At 43.6% G+C, this 18,091-nt stretch overlaps 1 protein-coding gene across 1 annotated transcript in view; it reads right to left on the bottom strand.

Moving 5' to 3' along the window:
- col1a1a (collagen, type I, alpha 1a) overlaps positions 1 to 16,400 on the bottom strand; it is a 23,777-nt gene extending 7,377 nt beyond the window's left edge. The window contains exons 1-37 of the mRNA XM_046070344.1: positions 16,162 to 16,400; positions 14,046 to 14,237; positions 13,537 to 13,559; positions 13,093 to 13,128; positions 11,591 to 11,683; positions 9,921 to 9,989; positions 9,756 to 9,800; positions 8,731 to 8,784; positions 8,592 to 8,645; positions 8,439 to 8,492; positions 8,276 to 8,329; positions 8,124 to 8,177; positions 7,433 to 7,477; positions 7,251 to 7,304; positions 7,088 to 7,132; positions 6,817 to 6,870; positions 5,869 to 5,967; positions 5,579 to 5,623; positions 5,284 to 5,382; positions 5,006 to 5,059; positions 4,787 to 4,894; positions 4,242 to 4,295; positions 4,000 to 4,098; positions 3,849 to 3,902; positions 3,664 to 3,762; positions 3,469 to 3,522; positions 3,309 to 3,362; positions 2,999 to 3,106; positions 2,864 to 2,908; positions 1,896 to 2,102; positions 1,436 to 1,597; positions 1,263 to 1,316; positions 1,032 to 1,139; positions 842 to 895; positions 704 to 757; positions 456 to 617; positions 103 to 210 (exon numbers count right to left, since the gene is read on the bottom strand). Coding sequence (XP_045926300.1) covers positions 103 to 210; positions 456 to 617; positions 704 to 757; positions 842 to 895; positions 1,032 to 1,139; positions 1,263 to 1,316; positions 1,436 to 1,597; positions 1,896 to 2,102; positions 2,864 to 2,908; positions 2,999 to 3,106; positions 3,309 to 3,362; positions 3,469 to 3,522; positions 3,664 to 3,762; positions 3,849 to 3,902; positions 4,000 to 4,098; positions 4,242 to 4,295; positions 4,787 to 4,894; positions 5,006 to 5,059; positions 5,284 to 5,382; positions 5,579 to 5,623; positions 5,869 to 5,967; positions 6,817 to 6,870; positions 7,088 to 7,132; positions 7,251 to 7,304; positions 7,433 to 7,477; positions 8,124 to 8,177; positions 8,276 to 8,329; positions 8,439 to 8,492; positions 8,592 to 8,645; positions 8,731 to 8,784; positions 9,756 to 9,800; positions 9,921 to 9,989; positions 11,591 to 11,683; positions 13,093 to 13,128; positions 13,537 to 13,559; positions 14,046 to 14,237; positions 16,162 to 16,243 — 2,889 coding nt within the window. The 5' untranslated portion in view covers positions 16,244 to 16,400. The remainder of the gene's footprint in view (positions 1 to 102; positions 211 to 455; positions 618 to 703; positions 758 to 841; positions 896 to 1,031; positions 1,140 to 1,262; positions 1,317 to 1,435; positions 1,598 to 1,895; positions 2,103 to 2,863; positions 2,909 to 2,998; positions 3,107 to 3,308; positions 3,363 to 3,468; positions 3,523 to 3,663; positions 3,763 to 3,848; positions 3,903 to 3,999; positions 4,099 to 4,241; positions 4,296 to 4,786; positions 4,895 to 5,005; positions 5,060 to 5,283; positions 5,383 to 5,578; positions 5,624 to 5,868; positions 5,968 to 6,816; positions 6,871 to 7,087; positions 7,133 to 7,250; positions 7,305 to 7,432; positions 7,478 to 8,123; positions 8,178 to 8,275; positions 8,330 to 8,438; positions 8,493 to 8,591; positions 8,646 to 8,730; positions 8,785 to 9,755; positions 9,801 to 9,920; positions 9,990 to 11,590; positions 11,684 to 13,092; positions 13,129 to 13,536; positions 13,560 to 14,045; positions 14,238 to 16,161) is intronic.
- Between the last annotated feature and the right edge of the window lie 1,691 nt (positions 16,401 to 18,091).

An 18,091-nucleotide genomic window follows, 5' to 3' on the forward strand; every position in this document is an offset into this window, starting at 1 on the left:
TCTAAACATCCTATTAGCTGGTTAAAGACACTTCTGGTTCCATGAAATCAATTGTGAAGTTTGTAGTTTTGTAGAGTTTGTAGAGTAACAATAGGAACATACAGAAGGTCCAGGCATGCCAGGGAAACCTCTCTCTCCTCTCTGTCCAGGCAGACCAACAATACCACGCTGTCCAGCAATACCCTGAGGTCCGGGAATACCAGCACTACCCTGTAGGGGGCAACAGAGAGAGACAAAGAGAACATGGTTAGACATCAAGGCTGCAAACAACACCTAACCAAGATCTGCATGTTGTGTTATTCAGTGCTACTACTAAAAATGTAATGTGTGATATATTAGTGTGATAATGTAGCTGGTATCATATCAGGCACTAGTCATTTATTGGTTGAGAAAAAGAGGCTCCTACAATTACTATTCCAGTTTGTTCTGAGGGTTTTGCGTTAAAGGTAACTTACGGGGGAACCATCGGCACCAGGGCTACCCTTCTCTCCAGAAATTCCTGGGGGTCCAGCAGCACCCACTTCACCAGGGCGACCAGCAGGTCCAGTCTCACCACGGTTTCCTTTAGGTCCCTCTTTGCCAGATGGTCCAGATGCTCCGGGAGGTCCAGGGTTGCCCTATTAGGGGGAATACAACAATGTTGAAAACCATCCTAGTGGTTGAGCCCTGCCACAGGAACAAGAATGGCTAATAACAGACTTACAGAGGGGCCGGGAGGTCCAACTCTGCCAGCAGCACCAGGGAAGCCAGTAGCACCCTAGGGAGATAAACAGAGCTGTCAGTGCAAACAATAGAAAAAGATCAAAACCAAGGACAGAGTAGAAGATATGTGGTGACTTACAGGAGGTCCAGCGGGTCCGCGGGCTCCCTTAGCGCCAGTATTTCCAACGGGACCCTGAGAGGACACAAAGTGTCAACATGGGAGAACCAGTAGCAGGTAATGTAGCCATGGACACTTTTGATTTTCAGAATCATCTCACTTTTTGGATTTTCTATACTATAATGAGGTGTGAATGTATGAGTTTAGAAACCTGAGGTCCAGGGGCACCAGTGGGTCCAGCAGGGCCGGGGAGACCAGCATCTCCCTTAGCACCATTATCTCCAGCCTCTCCCTTAGCACCAGGCTGTCCATCAGCACCCTGTTGTAGAAGAGTGGTGGATGAAGAGAGATAAATGATTTCTCAGTTACTTCTGCGTTGAAGCTTCAAGCTAAAAAAACAGTTGGTAAGTGAAGCTAGGACATTCATGAAGAAGTGACTTACAGGAGGTCCGGCGAATCCAGCGGGTCCAGGTGGTCCGGCCTCTCCACGCTCACCCTGAGGAGGAGGAGGCAAGTCAACCAAGGATTTCAAGGATTTCAAGGTTCAGTCAGCTAGGGAACTGAAGCTTCGCCTTCTGCTCTTGAGAAAAGGCAGACCAACAGACAGGTACTTACAGGGCCTCCGCGGGCTCCAGCGGGTCCGACAGCTCCAGGGGCGCCAGGCTCTCCCTTGTCTCCGGTGGCTCCAGCAGGTCCGGGAAGTCCAATTGGTCCAGTCAAACCACGGGGACCATCCTTACCAGGAGCGCCATCGGCACCCTTGACTCCTTGGTCACCCTGAGTTATTGGATGGAAAAGGAGAGTGAGTTATACAAGAGGTGATCATACATCAGATCCTGTAATACAGGAAGCATTCTATAGCTGGAGCCACAGCTGGTTAGTAATTACAGTTAATAAAATTATGTAGAGTAGGTGTGATGATGATGGTATTCTTCATGCTGGGAGGCTGCTGTGGATGGTGGAGATGTCTGTAAACTGATCAAACTCATCATAATGCCTGATCAATGTGTTGCATTAGCGCATTAGACTAACGTGAAGTACAGGGAGTACTAGGAATACTGTTGAGACCACTCACTCTGTCTCCCCTCAGTCCTGGAAGACCAGCGGCACCGCGCTCACCAGGCATTCCCTGCAGTCCAGGAGGTCCCTGGGCTCCGGGAGCACCGGGGAGTCCAGCATCTCCCTTAGCACCATCGTTTCCAGCAGTTCCGGGGGATCCACGGGCACCAGCAGGTCCAATGGGGCCAGGTGCACCACGCTCACCGGGGAATCCTCTGTCACCCTGAGGGGAAAGGGTGGCAGAGAGAGTCAGAGAAGTTGAAGTGGAAGAGTGCAAGAGTCGTCAAAGAAATTATGAGGATATCTGACTCTATAAGGCCTATCATATTCCCCAAAGGGAGGTACTAATGTGAGGCAGAAAGCTTCCATCCCAGAACAATACTCCATTTTTCTTTATAGAGGTACTTCTTAATACAGAAATTTCAAATCTCAACAGCTCTGGTAGGCATGGCTCTGTTTTTCTAAAAGACCTTTCCTCAGGTATCCATGTTGGACATCCTCAAATGTTTGTTTTTGTTGTTAGACCATATAGGCTTAAAATTAGCCATGCTATCGGCATAGCTGACTAACATAACATTATCATTAGCTTTTATTAGCTAGCTTCAGCCTTTTACATACATTGACAACAATGTGTGATGAACCTGTAGGCTAGTTAACAAGCTAACGGTTAGGTAATGTTAACTGAGCTGACTCTTTTCAGACTTTAGCTTGGAGCCCTTTGAGCTGAAAACAAGGGCAAAGGTCAAGCTAGTCTTTGGAGCCAAAAATAGCTATTTGGGCAGTTTACTTTAACTGCAAATGTTACTGAATTAATTTCTAGCAACAACTACACCTAACTTTTTTAACTGCATGTAGCCTGGTTTTAAAGATTTACTTTTTGTAAACTAATAGACAACTCTCCAATGCTCCTTCATTAATGGATGCTGCTGGGGGAAGACTGCTGCATAATTGTGAATATGATGATGATGATGACGAGTGTCTTACTCTAGCTCCAGCAGGTCCTGGGGCTCCAGCCTCACCGGGCAGACCCTAGATAGACAAAGAGGCAATTAATGCATTAATATATGAGAAAGTAACAATTTGATCAAGTATCTAAGTCAATCATATCTCAGTCAGTACCTGCTCTCCAGACTTTCCACTCTCACCAACAGCACCCTGGGGTCCTGGGAGACCCTGGAATCCAGGACCTCCGGCAGGTCCCTGCTCTCCTCTCTCACCAGCAGGACCCTGAGGATGAACAAGAGAAAGACTGTTAGAGAAGTGACCAGAAGTAAGGCATTGTGTTGGTATGATACTTGTTGTAAGTGGCTGCATGTATAGCTTTAGGTTTTATAGTGAGAGACCATCAGTTGTAAGGGGGGTACTGCAACTGAGCCTGGTGTGAATGTGGGCATGTGTGTGTGTGTGTGGTTGTGTGTTTTTAACTTACAGCAGGTCCAGGGGGACCTTGAGCACCAACGTCACCGTCCTTTCCAGGGGCACCCTGGGTAGAAAGATGGCAGGCTTTTAGACCAACAGGTTCAAGCTTTGAGGCATTACAAGAAAACAGTAGAGCGCTAGAGAAGAGTAGCATAGTTTAGGCAACTTACAGCAGGGCCAGTGGGTCCCATTACTCCTCTCTCACCGGGCTTTCCACCCTCACCCTACAGACAGGAGTAGAAAAGCACTGTTACCAGAGGTGTGGAGACCGCATTCAGTAGCCTACTTCTCAGTAAACCAGTGACTCAAACATTCATAAACATACTATCCAAGATACTGTGTAGCAGTTGATACACATTACTCACAGCAGCTCCCTTGGGTCCGGGGAATCCCATGACTCCAGGCTGGCCTCTAGCTCCAACTGGGCCAGGGGGTCCGGGGCGACCATCTTGTCCATTGACTCCCTGGTAAGGAGGACTCATTAAGGATTTACTTAAATAAGCGTTTTTAAGTATTAAGATCAACTTTACTATACTGAACATGGACTTACAGCAGGTCCAGTCTTGCCATCAGGTCCAGGGCTGCCAGGGCTGCCAGTCATACCCTACAGGTAGAGGTCAGAGGTCAGTTGAGTCAGCCTGTGCGGTGAATAAACGATGTGACTGACAATTATGTGATAGATATTTAGAAGGCAATCTCACCTTAGCTCCAGGCAAACCAGGCTCACCGGTGCGACCAGGCTCACCAGTAGCACCTTTAGGTCCAACAGCACCGGGGCCACCACGCTCACCAGTGGCACCCTATGATGGGGGAGGAAGAGAAAAAAGAAGTAGGCAGGCAAAGGTTAGTTTAATCAGGAAAAAAACGGATCTGAAGTATCTCAATGCATGTGAGTGAAATGGACATGTGTGTATGTTTGTGTGTGTGTGTGTGTTTTACTCACTTTGGGTCCAGCAGCACCATCAGAACCAGGGAAACCACGACCACCAGGGGCACCCTGTAGAGAGAATCAGGCACACCTTGCTTAGCTCTTTGTTTCCTAATATTTGGAAATGCTGCTCTGTTACTGCATGTTGCATGTAGAGTTCTACTTATTGTGGCCTGCAGGGGGCACTAGAGAGTTTGTTTACATGGTTCCAATGAGCCACAAGGCTGCCTGCATCATATGTGACACTATGTGCACTTGTCTTACAGTATGTTGGTAGGTAATATTTTGACCAGTGTTTGGTTCCCTAGAAGGGAAGAAAATTATTATCTAATTTTCACTAACAGCAAAAAGTCAAAATCAAATTTAAAACAACATCTGTTCATTTCAAAGATGCACGAAAGTAAATTTAATTTCTAATTCACTCATCAGTCATTTAGGCAGATATTAATAATATAAATAGAAACATCTGTATAGAGTGACGTCTCTCCTCATTATACTTAATCTTAAAAAAATATTTGAGTATACAGTATAATAATGTGAAATTTAGGTCAGATGCATACTCGCTCTCCAGGAGCTCCACGGGCTCCTACAGCACCAGGCTCTCCTCTGGCTCCTCTCTTGCCCTCCTCACCAGAAGGTCCTGGGGGTCCCTGAACTCCTGGAGCACCCTGAAGAGTACACACACACACATAAAAATGGCATAAGAGACTGAATGTGTATTCATACATGTGTGTATACAGGGCTATGCTCCATGCTGACTGAGGTCAACTTGAACTTACAGCCTCTCCCTTGGCACCGGCTTCTCCCTTGGCTCCTGGGGCACCAACCTCACCCTGAGGGAAAGAAGCACATTAACAAACATAAACAAAAAACCAACACAAATAGCTGCCAACCGCAAAAAAAACACTGGTAGGACATTGAGTAAATACATTATGTTTACTTTTGATTCAGTGGTTTTACTTCAGTATTTACGGACTGAAGAATTATTTTTGATCATGTCCGTTCCAGGGGTTGGATTTCAGAAAATGTTGGTTATTTCTGAGACCACTTTACTCACAGTGTTTCCTTTGGGTCCGGGGGCACCGGCAGCACCCTGAGGTCCGGGGGGTCCACGGGGTCCGGGGAAACCGGGAGCTCCAGCAACTCCAGCAGCGCCCTGCAGGGGGCAGCACACAGCAACAACACAGTCATATAATGCTGTACTGCATGTAATGAGTCTGTAGCTCTGAATACTGTGAAACACCAGCCTCGGCTGCTTGGTTAGTGCCTTGCTGAACCCTTTGAGCCAGGATTCAGGGATTCAAGCCCTCAACCCTGACCTATAAAGTTAATGTGAGAAGAGCGGTACTTACAGGGGTTCCCTTAGGTCCGGCGGCTCCATCAGCTCCTGGGTTTCCCTGAGAGGAGAATGAAGGAAAAAGATTTTATTTACTATTTTATTAACAAATACAAAGTAAAGACGGTTCTCTGAGTGATGTAGATGCAGTAACATCATCATAAAGAAGCAGCCACTGATGACGTTTTGCTTTCTGTGATATTAATTTGGTTTGAATTTTGTCTGGGTTAAAGATAATTCCTCTGTGGTTGTGATCTCATCTAGGATCTGAACAGTCAGTCATGGAAGGTTATTGTTTGTACTTACAGAAGGTCCGGCAGGGCCAGCAGGTCCGGGGTTACCAGGCTCACCACGGGCTCCAGCGGGACCCTCAGATCCACGAGCACCCTGAGGTCCAGCGTCACCCTGGGTAGAACGGAAACAAAGAACAGGATCCAGTCAGACAACTCAAACCAACAGCGGGGCTGTGATCCATCATTGGTGAAGGTGGGATGGAAGAAGAAGGGATGAAAAATATGGATATGTAGTTGTGGAAAGAAAATATGAAAATGGGTGAAGAGAGGAGTGTATTTTTAGGGTGCATTGTGTTCAAGTTAAAAAAAAGCCAGCTTTGTAGTGTTTTAAGAGCATTTGTCAGCTTTAAAAATGCCACTCCAAAAGTTTCTGGGAACCAATCTCTGCATGAAGCAGCTAACAATTAACCAAAACTAAAGTTGTGTCCCAATTCCACACTACATAGTGATATTATACATTATTGCTATATACAAATATACAGCTTTTGCAGTTGACATACAAGAAATTAAACAAAACAAACAAAGTGAATGTTTTATTTTGGAAGACTCATTACTTTTCCATTTCCTTTACTGCTGTGTGGGCTACTTTAAGCCAATAGTGTCCATAAACAGCTGACCCCCAAAATAAGCAAATGTAATTAATATCCATTCTATCACTTTTTACATATTTTTCTATATACCCCAAATTTGCTTAGAATTGGGATGTAGTATGGAATTGGGACACGACACAGAATGTCTGTACAGCTTGGATGAGCTTTTGTGACCGCCACCCCATGTGACCCCAAAGGTCGAATTAAAGGTTATCTACCTGCAAAGCACTGCTAAGTCAGGTGAGTAATGTTCTAATGACCACTACAACCTCTCTTGAGAAGAGAAGAGGAAATGAGAAGAAGGAAGTGCATAGCAAAAAGATGTTTTTTTGGATGGTAAAAGCTGTGGAAGATTTAGCAAGAAGTTGTACCTTGGATCCAGGGCCACCGGGGAATCCAGGAGGACCAGCGGGGCCAGTGGGACCCTTAGAGGAAACAATAAGAAAAAAAAGATTCAGACAAATGTAGCAGATCAATCTGGGAAATGTAACCACAGTGACTACAGAAAAATAATTATTTGATTTTAAAGCAGAAAAATCTAAACTTGTAGTTAGATTACAAAACACAGGAACAATTTATACCTTCCCAGTGTTTGGAATTTATTCTATTTATCTATTAGAAAATTGAGAATAAAAGACTTACAGGAGGTCCAGCAGCACCAGCAGCACCATCGTTACCACGAGCTCCCTGCAACACATAGACAACCATGATTAATTGATCTGTCCATTAATTGACTGATTGATTGGTGACAGTAGTTGTGTGTGTATGTGTGTGTGTGTGTGTGTGTGTGTGTGTGTGGACTCACAGCAGCTCCAGAAGCACCAGTGCGGCCTCTCTCACCAGGCAGACCACGAGGTCCCTGAGCCAGACAAAGAGAAAGTCACTCAGCTACACTCTTTAAATTGGTGTCAATTGAAAAGGGGGGGGGGGGGGGGGAATCCAAGATGGCAACTATCTTGTAGAGATAGGGGAGCTTGTTTTACTCACCATAGCACCAGGAGTTCCATTCTCACCAGGGGCTCCAGACTCTCCCTAAACATACATTAACACACAAGCAGGTGAGGTGATGAATGATAGAAGCTGTAGCATCATTTGTCAATAATTGAACTGGCAGACATGGCTACTATTAGCCAATAAGGACTTTAGATGCTACTACTTCTAGTTGTAACATTACTGTGCCAACAACTAATACTAAAACCATGCTTTACACAAAGGGTCATTCTGCTGATATTACAAGTCAGTTTACTTGTTATAAGACATCGATAACAAGAACCTTATATTACAAAATAAGTGGAGTTTGCAATTCAGGGGCAGTTACCAGGCAGGCCTGGAGAAAGGCCTGCATTATGGGAAATGCAGGAGCCAGTTTTAGTCAGGATATCTCACCTTCAGCAGATTCCATTTTTATCATTCTTTTAAAAATGTGTCAAGGTTAATAAAGGTTCTAGCATTGCTACTGCTGTCACAATTGCTATTAGCGCCACTATTATAGATGCTACCCTTTAGTACTACTCCTATTGCTAGTGTTGATCCTATCAGCACTTCTGGACTGCTGCTTTTAAAACTACTCTTGCTGCTTCTTTTATAGTAGAATTCAACAACTGGGTGGTCAGAATTTATTTTTTTTCTACACTGAGACAGAGCTCGGAAGAGTGAGATAACAAAGAGGGACAGTCACCTTGGGACCAGCTGGGCCAGTGTCTCCCTTGGCACCATCCAGACCACTGAATCCCTACAGAGAAGGAGAGACATAAAGACGATGTCCACAGTTAGGAGACGCATTATTGTTGATTGGTAGCTTGTTGAGCGGAGATGGAAGCGCTGACTCACTCTGTGTCCCTTGATGCCGGGCAGACCAGGGGTTCCTGGGAAACCACGAGCTCCCTGAGAGAAAGATAAGAGATAGGAGACAGAATTTATTATCACAGCTCTGTTTTTATACATAATTTATACACAATGCATCACTAAGAATCACACTGTCATGGCAACTTACCTGTGGGCCAGAAGGTCCACGCTCACCATTGCGACCAGGTTTGCCAGACTCACCCTGACAGACAGAGAGAAGGGGATCAACGGATGAATATATTCCTTCTTTAGTCTAAAATGTGATATAGCTGGTGAATATGAGCAGATGCAGTCAACTTACATCCTCTCCGTTCTTTCCAGGGGGGCCGGCGGGGCCACGGGGACCCATGGGACCCTGTAGAGGAAGACGCACACAAGGTGAGAATGGCGACTAAGTTTCAATGTAGGTGACTATTTGTTTCTGTGTTCCTAATACTTACAGAAGGTCCAGCCTCTCCAGGCTCACCAGGGGGGCCAGTGAATCCCTGAGGTCCCTGTAGGGGGAGGCACACACACACACACACACCATCACTACTACACTTACACTACCCTTACTGTACAAATATGAGACACTTTCTTTTACATGTACATTCACACTATGGTTAAATTATTGTAATATTACGGACGTGCGCAGTGTTACACTGCTAGGGGGTATGTTAGTTTTAATGGCTGCTGTTCGCTCACTTTGGTGGGAGCAATTTTAAATGGAGTTGTGATGATAATAACTAAACAGAATCTATGTATTTTTATGGTAGGATTCTGTGTCCGTGACTTGTTATGTAAATTGTTTGTGTTTATTTGGAGTGAGTCCTGGCTAGCTTCAAACTACATTCACAGATCTGCTTTGTTGATCACAGTTTGCTTGGGTTTTAATGATTATTGTGGTGAATCTCAGATTTGAACCGCAATCTTAAATGTTAGAATGGTTCTTCCTGGTGCTGACGATTCATATTTTAGAGAGGCATCTTGGATAATGCAAGCAAGGTGCTGTCAAAACACTGTTTCACTGGCATTTCGGCTGAAGTTGAAACCGATCTGGCCTCTGCAGCTGGCAATAAAGTGTGTTCAGACAGAAAGCCAAGGGAATGTTCACCTTGCTTCATTTTAGCAAATCTGACTGCTGTGTTCATGTGCCCCAAACAACTATTGTACCAACTAAGCTAGTTTACCTAGTTTTAGCTCAACTAGCTTACATTAGCTACATTTGTTAATACCTTTTGACAAAAATTTATTTTTTAAATCCGTTAACACTGTTAGTGTTAGTTTCCTTTTCATTAGGAAATTAACTCTAGGATGGAGTCACTGGCTTCGTGCCAGCTGGACACTAAGGAGAGGGTAGTGATGTCATGGTGATGTCATGATGATACATGCGGTACACGTGCTGTCACTGCCCTCTCCCCCTCTATCCTCCCAGCTTCAACTTTGAAACATTTTGAGTTGAGGAAGGAGAAAGTGGTATACTTACGCTAGGACCAGGAGCTCCAGAGGGTCCACGGGGTCCCATTGGGCCCTGTCAATCAAACAAAGGCAAGGTCAGATACTGTCACCATCACCATGATTGACAGTGAAATGATAGAGTGTGTGTGTGTGTGTGTGTGTGTGTGTGTGTGTGTGTGTGTGTGTGTCCTACCATAGGTCCAGGCACAGGCATGGCAGGGGATTTATCATCAAAGCCACCAGACATTTGAGGGGAGAAGTTCTGGAAAAAAGAAACAGAGATATTAAAAATTCCAATCCATCTCTCCATCATATGATAATAGATTTTGAGGCATCCCTGACAAAACATCCTCAATTGTGGCTCTATTATATTCTGAAAATCAATGCAGAATGCAACCTCAAGCTAAACATGTCAGATCAGATATCATAGTGCAGTTTGCTCGGCTCCAGTTGGTTTCTGACAACTGAAAGCTTGGTTCCCTTCACTGCTCTATCAGACAGTATCGTGCCACGACCTTTGACCTTTTCACTCAATTAAGTCTTTTTGGATGCTATTGGTAATATCTGACAACAGAAGCCACTTTGAAGCCCACAAGCACAGTGTAGTAGATAAACAACATGCAATCTGAGGTGAGGTAAATCTAGGCTAGCGCTGGCTTTTAGAGTCTATTTTAGCTTAGTCTGGTCAATTAAAAAAGTGTGTTGTTAATATGTTATTTTACATTAAAATATTACACAGTATTTAGTCTATAGAAATATTGTGTTAGTATGCTAATTTAGGATGGAAGTAAAGTATTAAGTATTAGATTGTGATACTATTAGCTATTTGTGATAAAGTAGCTTATTAGTCAGTGATGGTGGTTCTACATAAGCATAGCAAATTAGACAGGGATGATCTTTCGTGTTAGCTGAGCCTGGTGAATTAGCATGTGAGTCAATGATAAATTCTATATAAGAATGAAAAATTTGGCTGGGCATGTTAGCTTTGGGATTAACTCTCTAACAGTGAGAGTCATTGGGAATGTTAATTTGGGGCACTAAATTAGGATGGAAGTCGACGGTTAACTGAATCATGGGTGTCTGAATGTTAGTTTAGCATTCTCAGATGTAATAAAATAAGCATATGGCCATAGTTGATCAATTTTATACATTGTTAGGATGGTAAATATATCCATTCTACAATAAACTGATCAACTAATGGATGAACAAGCGTCCAGAACATCTCTGCTTCCCTGCCATGACCATCTCCCTAATGAATTTCTGACCCTCTAACCCCAGACTGAAAGCTAAACTCAAAGCTTGTCAGTAATTTTAAGACAAGACTAGATTCTGTGACAGACCATCAAGTCAATGAAAAGGTTTTAACTGTCAGATTGGAGCTCAGTTTCCCAGGTTTTCCTGCCCTGTCTGAAGCTGTGTTCACACCCAGCATGTGCTCATTGGTTTATACTGGTCCATTTTGTGGCCATTCACCAAACAAAAAATCACACATCTGGACAGTCAGACATTTGGAAATCTCTCAAGTCTCTAACAGCAGCACTGAGGTGCTGCTCATTCTTCGTGAGAACACAATCAAACAAACTGCAGGACACAAGAGGAATTATGGGCAGGGGAAGATGATTGCCGAGAAGAACAAACCTGAATTGGGACTAATGCTTGTTTTAGGTCGTTAATGTGTCCGACCACCCCAGGAGAAAAAGTTGAAGTCAATGACATCAGTAGACTGATATAATGCTAAAACTCCATCCAGTAACTAAGCTACATGCATGAGTCATGTGACTTGTGTTTCTATCCATGGTCAGCTTAGAACTGTTCTATTTGGACAAGTCAAATACAGAAATACAAAATAAATCCTCAACTTACTCCACCGAGGCCGGGGGGTCCAGGGGGGCCAGGAGGTCCAGGAAGTCCAGGCTGGCCGGGGATACCATCGTTACCTGGGGGACCAGGAAGGCCCTGCAGAGAGAGAGAAAGACAAAAAGAAGGGGTCAGCCTCAGGAGTCAAAATAAGAGGGTTAGCTGGATGCAGGGCTCTGACGCTAACACATCCTTAGCTAAAGAGAGGAAAACACAACATCCCCCCGTCACATGGCTGCCTATACTCTTGATACATCATCAGAACAAATCCTTGTGTATAATATCCTATGTGTGTCTTGACAGGCTCACTGTCTCCCTATGGTGATCAAAGCAGCATTAAACCTGGTAAAGATGCAGTTTCCCACAAGACTGACCATGTGACATGTGACATCAGGATACAGGAACTGGGTAGGAATAATCACTGACCCTTTTGCAGCAAAGCTAGCATTTGGTATCAAAATAAATGTTTGCAATAAAAATTTGATTATAAATAATCATTACTGAAAACTAATTAGAAATTATTGTAAGTAAACTCCCAAACTCAGCTGTAAGTGAGCTGACCTGCTAAAATAAATTGATGTGAAGTGTTTTTACATCCAACTTGTCAGCTAACCAAAGATGTCACAGCAGCTAGCTGAATCAAATCCCATCATGACAAAAATTTAATGAAATAATCAAATCCACATGAAGATTTGTAAATAAAAAAAAAAATATATATATATATATATAATAATGTTATTTTTATTTCAGATTCCATCAATTTAGATAAAAGTGGCATCACCACTGCTAAAGCAATCCCAAACACAGCTGAGGGAGATAAAGCCAACTTAACATTTTAAGAATATAATCAATTTTGTTGACATAAATAATAATAATTCTACTTCCTGTCCTTTTCCAAACAGCTTGACCTCAGCATGTTTTCAGTCACTGGTTATTTCACTGCTCTCAGTCAGTGATTAACCGCGTTAAAGCAAACTTCTTGCTTTCATTTACTTTGTTGCTTCATAATGATTTCTAGAAACAAGATATATTGACTTAATGCAGAATGCCATTCAGTGTGATTTTTACCATAGTTACTTGTTTACATGTTTAAATGGAAAATCTCTCATTAAATATATGATGCTAAAGAATGATTAATTACCAGCAACTAGACCTGCTGCCATTTGGACCAGCTACTGTTTATACAGTAGCCCATAAATCATTTGAGTGCGCTTACTTTTCATGCTTCACTCTGTTTCTTTACTTTGATGTAAGTGAGATTTTGAATGCTGGATTGAGCTAAAGGACCCAAGTCCCGTTTCCACATGTGCCTGAATTAAAACACATGTAAACACATCGTTGTTTTTTCTGTTGTTTTTTTGCCAGTGTAGCTGCTTCCACGCCATCATAAACACACAGGAATCAGCTCAGAGTGCCAGACCACAAACGTACCACAAGGCCCTCAGGTGAGCAGAAATCTTATGACTGATAAGTGGAGAAATCATATAAGGAGGAGAGTGCGAACCTACCCTGTCTCCCTTGGGTCCACGCTCTCCCTTGGGTCCCTGCGAGTGAAGTAAAAAAAAAGATGAGACAAAACTAAATGATGTAATTGATTTATCAAATATAGAACATGATTCACACTATTAATGATGTCGATAAAGTTATTCATCACCTACCGGCCTAATGATCAATAAACAAACTTTCTTGATTCAGTTTAAGTATTATCATCTTACACCTTATTATCATCCATCCATCAATGATCAATAATCAATGATCAATAATTAATTTTACAATTAATCGTTTATTCGACCGATTAAGTCTCTTTGTTTCTCTGAATTATATTGTGTGAGTGAGGATGATCACGATTAATGTATTGTATACAAAGGGCAGTGATTGATGCAAACAATTTACAATATATACATTGTATAACATTTGAACTATTAATGATAAATGAAATAATCAATATTTACCTCAACCTGAGGCTCCTGGAAGCCTGCAGAGAGGAGACACAGATGTAAAGTTGGATTGTGCAAGAAAAGACATAAAAAAGGATCTTACAAAAAGCTTTCCTGGTAAAGATCTTCAATGTAATCCTGTAATCATGATTTGTTCTTACAGCAGGGTGGAAATGTGCATCTGATGCTGGGGAGAATGAGTGTGTGTAGCCTACGTATGTGTGTGTGTGCATTTGTGGGGGTAGGCTAATAGGAAGGCTACTGTGTTTAGCCATGTTGCAGTATGCAGCCATATGTTAAAAAAGTAAGGAAGGGTATGAGAGAATAATGAGCAAGACCGGAAGTGTTTGAATGTTTTGGATTTGCCCTTTTTGTTTGTTAACTAGGGAAATAAAAATAAAAACACAAGAAAAATAGGAAATATAAACAATGCAGGCGACATTTACAATAAATACAGAAAGAAATAACGTCAATCGAATAAAGAAAGACAAAACATAAGAGATAAAGAGATAGAGATATAATACCGTCGTCGGGGCAGATGGCGCAGCACTCGTCGTGGGGGATGACGGGGTTGGGGCAGTCAGTTGTGTCCTCGCAGATGACCTCATCGCACATCACCGTGCCGCTGTCGCACACACAGATCTGGCATGGCTCTGGCTTCCACACATCCCGGTCCGCAAACACCTGGCCGTCCAGGGTGCAGCTTCCGCCCGTGCCTGAGGGGGGCGACACACAGAGAGGGACAGGTGAGAGACCAGAAAACACATACACACTCGCAGAGAAAAACAAAGAGTGTAGATGAAAGCATTCAACGTTTAAACATTGGAAGTTGAAAATTTTAACACAAATTATATATATGTTGTTATGTTTATGAGCGTTAATTGCTCTTCTTTCATTCTAAATGGTGTTTTAACGAATTTGATTATTTCCTAAAATTCCCATATTGCATTAGCTAAATGTTTTTTATGTAATTGTAATATTACTAAGGTGTTGTTTTCACATATTTCACAAGAGCTGTGATCCATAAAGGCATATAGGCCTACAGAAAAAAATAACAACATTCTGAAAAGCTGAAACCAGAGTGTAGGAATGATCTGGACAGGAACTGGTGGCCTCAGAATCGGGCCAGATAGAGGGCAGATTGAGGTGACAGAGAGGGCACCGACGTACTGCGTCTGGATGCACGTCACATCATCGTTACGCAAGGAGCAAACGCGTCTCCGAATGAACAACAAGAAAAACTAAACGTGCCTCTGCTCTAACTCAAAGTCACATTTTCAGTCCTGAGCTGCATCTCTGATGGATTTCTCAGCAAATCTTAACCCAAAGTGGGCCTCCTTTTAGTGCTTATAAATCCCCCAGCGTGCCAAAGTGCTGAGCTCAGACGGAAAAGAAGCAGCGCTCCAGACCCGTCGGCTTGGCAGCAGCTGGTGGAAACACCGTCCGCATGTGTTTGCAATTAGGCCTAGAGGAAACCAAAAAAAGAGTGGAAAGAAGAGGAGGAGGAGGAAAAGGACAAGGAAAGGAGGCGGTGTGGGAGACGTGGCGGCCAGATGTGTCTGAAAGTGCGGAGAGAAGCCTCTGGGTGGCGCTGTGAGACCGTTCAGAGGGTCAAACTACATCTGCTTCAGATCGACAGACAGACAGGCAGACAGCTGGGTCCTTTCCAGGCAAGAGGAACATCTGGAAAACTAGATTTCAGCTCCTTGGTTCCTGTTTCCAGAGCTGAGCTGATTGTCTTTGTCTTCTTGCGGGAGGAAGGAGTTCGTGTCTAAACACCAGCAGAGGCCTTTGTCTGAGTTTTTGTGAACTCAGAGCATAAAGAGGGAGCCTGCCCGAGCTGTAGAGGTCAAATGTTTCCAGCAGACAAGACTACGCCTGCTCCCTCTCCCTCTCTCTCCCTCTGTTTTCTACCTGTGTGACCCTCTCGCTCACCTGGCCAACTCAGCACTTCAGGCAGTAAATTACTCTGCCAGATCAATCAGGCCTTTCCCTATCTGCCTCGTGTCTGCTGGAAGCGGGGGGGAATCTTCGCCGCTGATGGCATGCAAAGGCTATTTTTTCCCTCCTCCATTCTGACATCCAAAGCTGTAGAGTTAATAGATTTTCAGGCTGGGCTCAACCTTTGGGAGGCGTGGGTGTAGGCAGTGTAGTCAAAGGTGTCAAATTGATAGGGAGGATCAGGCTGAAAATACTAGAGCCTTTTGGGGTTCAAATGTGATAAAGCATGCATTTCTGCTAATCTCTGTTAAAAGCCCTCGCCTGGAGGAAAGCCTGGAAGACCTGCAGCAACTCGCTCTGCATGCATGGGGGAGGTGGGGGGGATAGAGAGACACTGACAAACACAAAGGGAGGGGGAGAGAGAGGCCTTCTTGAGATGCCCAATGCATTACGTACACGCTGTATTGTTTAAACCGCAAGCTGCACAAGCTCATCAGTCTATATCTAATATATCTAAGTGTAGATAAAGAAGCAGCACGCAACAAAGTTCTTATTTCTAGTTCAAACTTTTTCCTTTCTTCTCTCCTCTGTCTAAGATCTCAGCAGCCGTCCACCCACGTAGAGAAAATCCACTTTCAAAAACCAGTTTAAAAAAACAAAAAGGGATGAGAAGTTCCAGTAAACAGGGATGAAACTTACGGTCGTCCTCGCCCTGTGCTCTGACCAGGAGCACCGCTGCGCTGAGCAGCAGCGCCAGCCGCAAATCCACAAAGCTGAACATGTCTAGATGCCACTAGACATGTAGACTCTTTGAGGCAAGAGAGGAAAAAAAGTTGGGGGTATTTTCTCTTTCTGCTACACTCCACTCATACACGGGTGTTTGGGGCAGGGTCCACTCGTCTGTTCACAGTCCTCCTGACCCCAGCAGAAAACTCCCAACTGCCTACACTCACTTTCCACCAGGGTTTTTATATGGGAGCCTGAAGAACGGGGAGGTGCTGGGGACTGGACCGATTGGGGACGCACCCTCATTACCCAGCTGCTGCCGCTCACGTTTAGGGAAGACAAGAATGGACCCCTCCTTCAAAGAAAGGAGAGAAAAAAAACAGAAGAGAAAAGAAGAAGAAAAATCAGCAGGTCCCTCCTTCCATAATTCCACAGCAGAAGGGTTGGAGTTTGGATCAGAGGAGGAAAGGGGGGCAGAGCATGAGGAAACCTGATCCTAAAGAGCATCGGAGGGTCGGAGGAGGATCTCCTTCTCCAGCAGCCACGGGTCTAATCCAGATTGTATTTCTGATTCTGGTCTACTTCCTGATTGAGTTTGATTTCAGTTGAATTTTAGACTGCTTCTGGTAGTCTGGCTTTGGCTTTAGGGTTTCAGAGCAGTTCTAGTTCTAGTTAAGGTTTAGTTCACATTTTGTTACTTCCAGTTTTGGTGTGTTGGAGTTGTGGTTCAAGCTAGGGTCTTGAACTTTTTTTTTAAATTACTTTTGGTGGTAGATTTGTCATAGTTTCCAAAGTGTTTTTCTGGTTTTAGCTGTGAGACTGAGACTGCCATTATGAGGCAACATTCATAGCATTCATCTGAAGTTGTGTCCCTGGCCACCTGGCTAATGTAAGTCCACTATATATCCACCAATATGCACTCTCCTTTTAGCTCTGTTTTTGGTCTCAACCAACTCCTGAGGGAAATATCTGCCCGGTAGCAGCTAAATTACTATTGTTAGGTTCATTATTAGGCGCAATTTTCACCATATCATTGTAGCTTTACTTTGCATCTGTACAAACTGGATCACAAATTGTGAGTTATAAAGAAGTATGCATTTACCAGGGATGAATAGTTTAGTAAAAAAAAAATGATGTCCAGTTGCATGATGGGAATTGGGAAATTGAGCCTGCTTATATTACTGAAGTCTAATACTAAATTGCTTAAGTACCCCTTTAATTTATATCTGACAGTCCATGGGCTCTCTGCCACACGCCTTCAAACTAAATGACTCCCAGAACTTGTTGTAAACCTGTGTGTTAGGGGATTTTTCCTTAAGTGTCATTGCACTTCAGACACATCTCAGATCTTGATCAGCGACTCAACACCGATTGTCTATAAGAGCACTGTTATGTTTGATTGTGTTGTTGAGTTCTCCTGTTTCATCTCTCAGCTACATACTAGCATGAGAGCTGTGCCACCTGCTGTGACCTGACCCAGAGAGGGCTTGCAGTTCTGGCTTTGGAACCAAGTAAGTCTCAGCTAATAATGACAGCACTAAGTGTCACAAGTTGACCAATGACAGTAGGGATGAGGAGCCGGCTACAAGAGGTCTGGTAAGCTCACTTCTTTCTAACCACACCCCAGATTTTTTCACTATTCACTCTTCATCTTCACTACTTGTAGTCTTCAGCCCCAACAGACGCTGAGTCAAATGACATCACTTGAGGCAGTTCATCAGACTTCCCGCAGCTCCCTCTGGAGCCACAAAAAGCTTTTTACAACTTATATTATGCAAAATCTGCCTGATAGATTACAAAAGATCAGTCTCTGGGGAGCATGCTCCATGAACGTCATTACAATTCATTGGATCTTAAAATATCCTGTGAAAAAAGATTCATCCTCTGGGAACCATGAATATCC

The sequence above is a fragment of the Micropterus dolomieu genome, linkage group LG02 (genome assembly GCF_021292245.1).
Source record: "Micropterus dolomieu isolate WLL.071019.BEF.003 ecotype Adirondacks linkage group LG02, ASM2129224v1, whole genome shotgun sequence".
Classification (NCBI taxonomy): Eukaryota; Metazoa; Chordata; class Actinopteri; order Centrarchiformes; family Centrarchidae; genus Micropterus; species Micropterus dolomieu.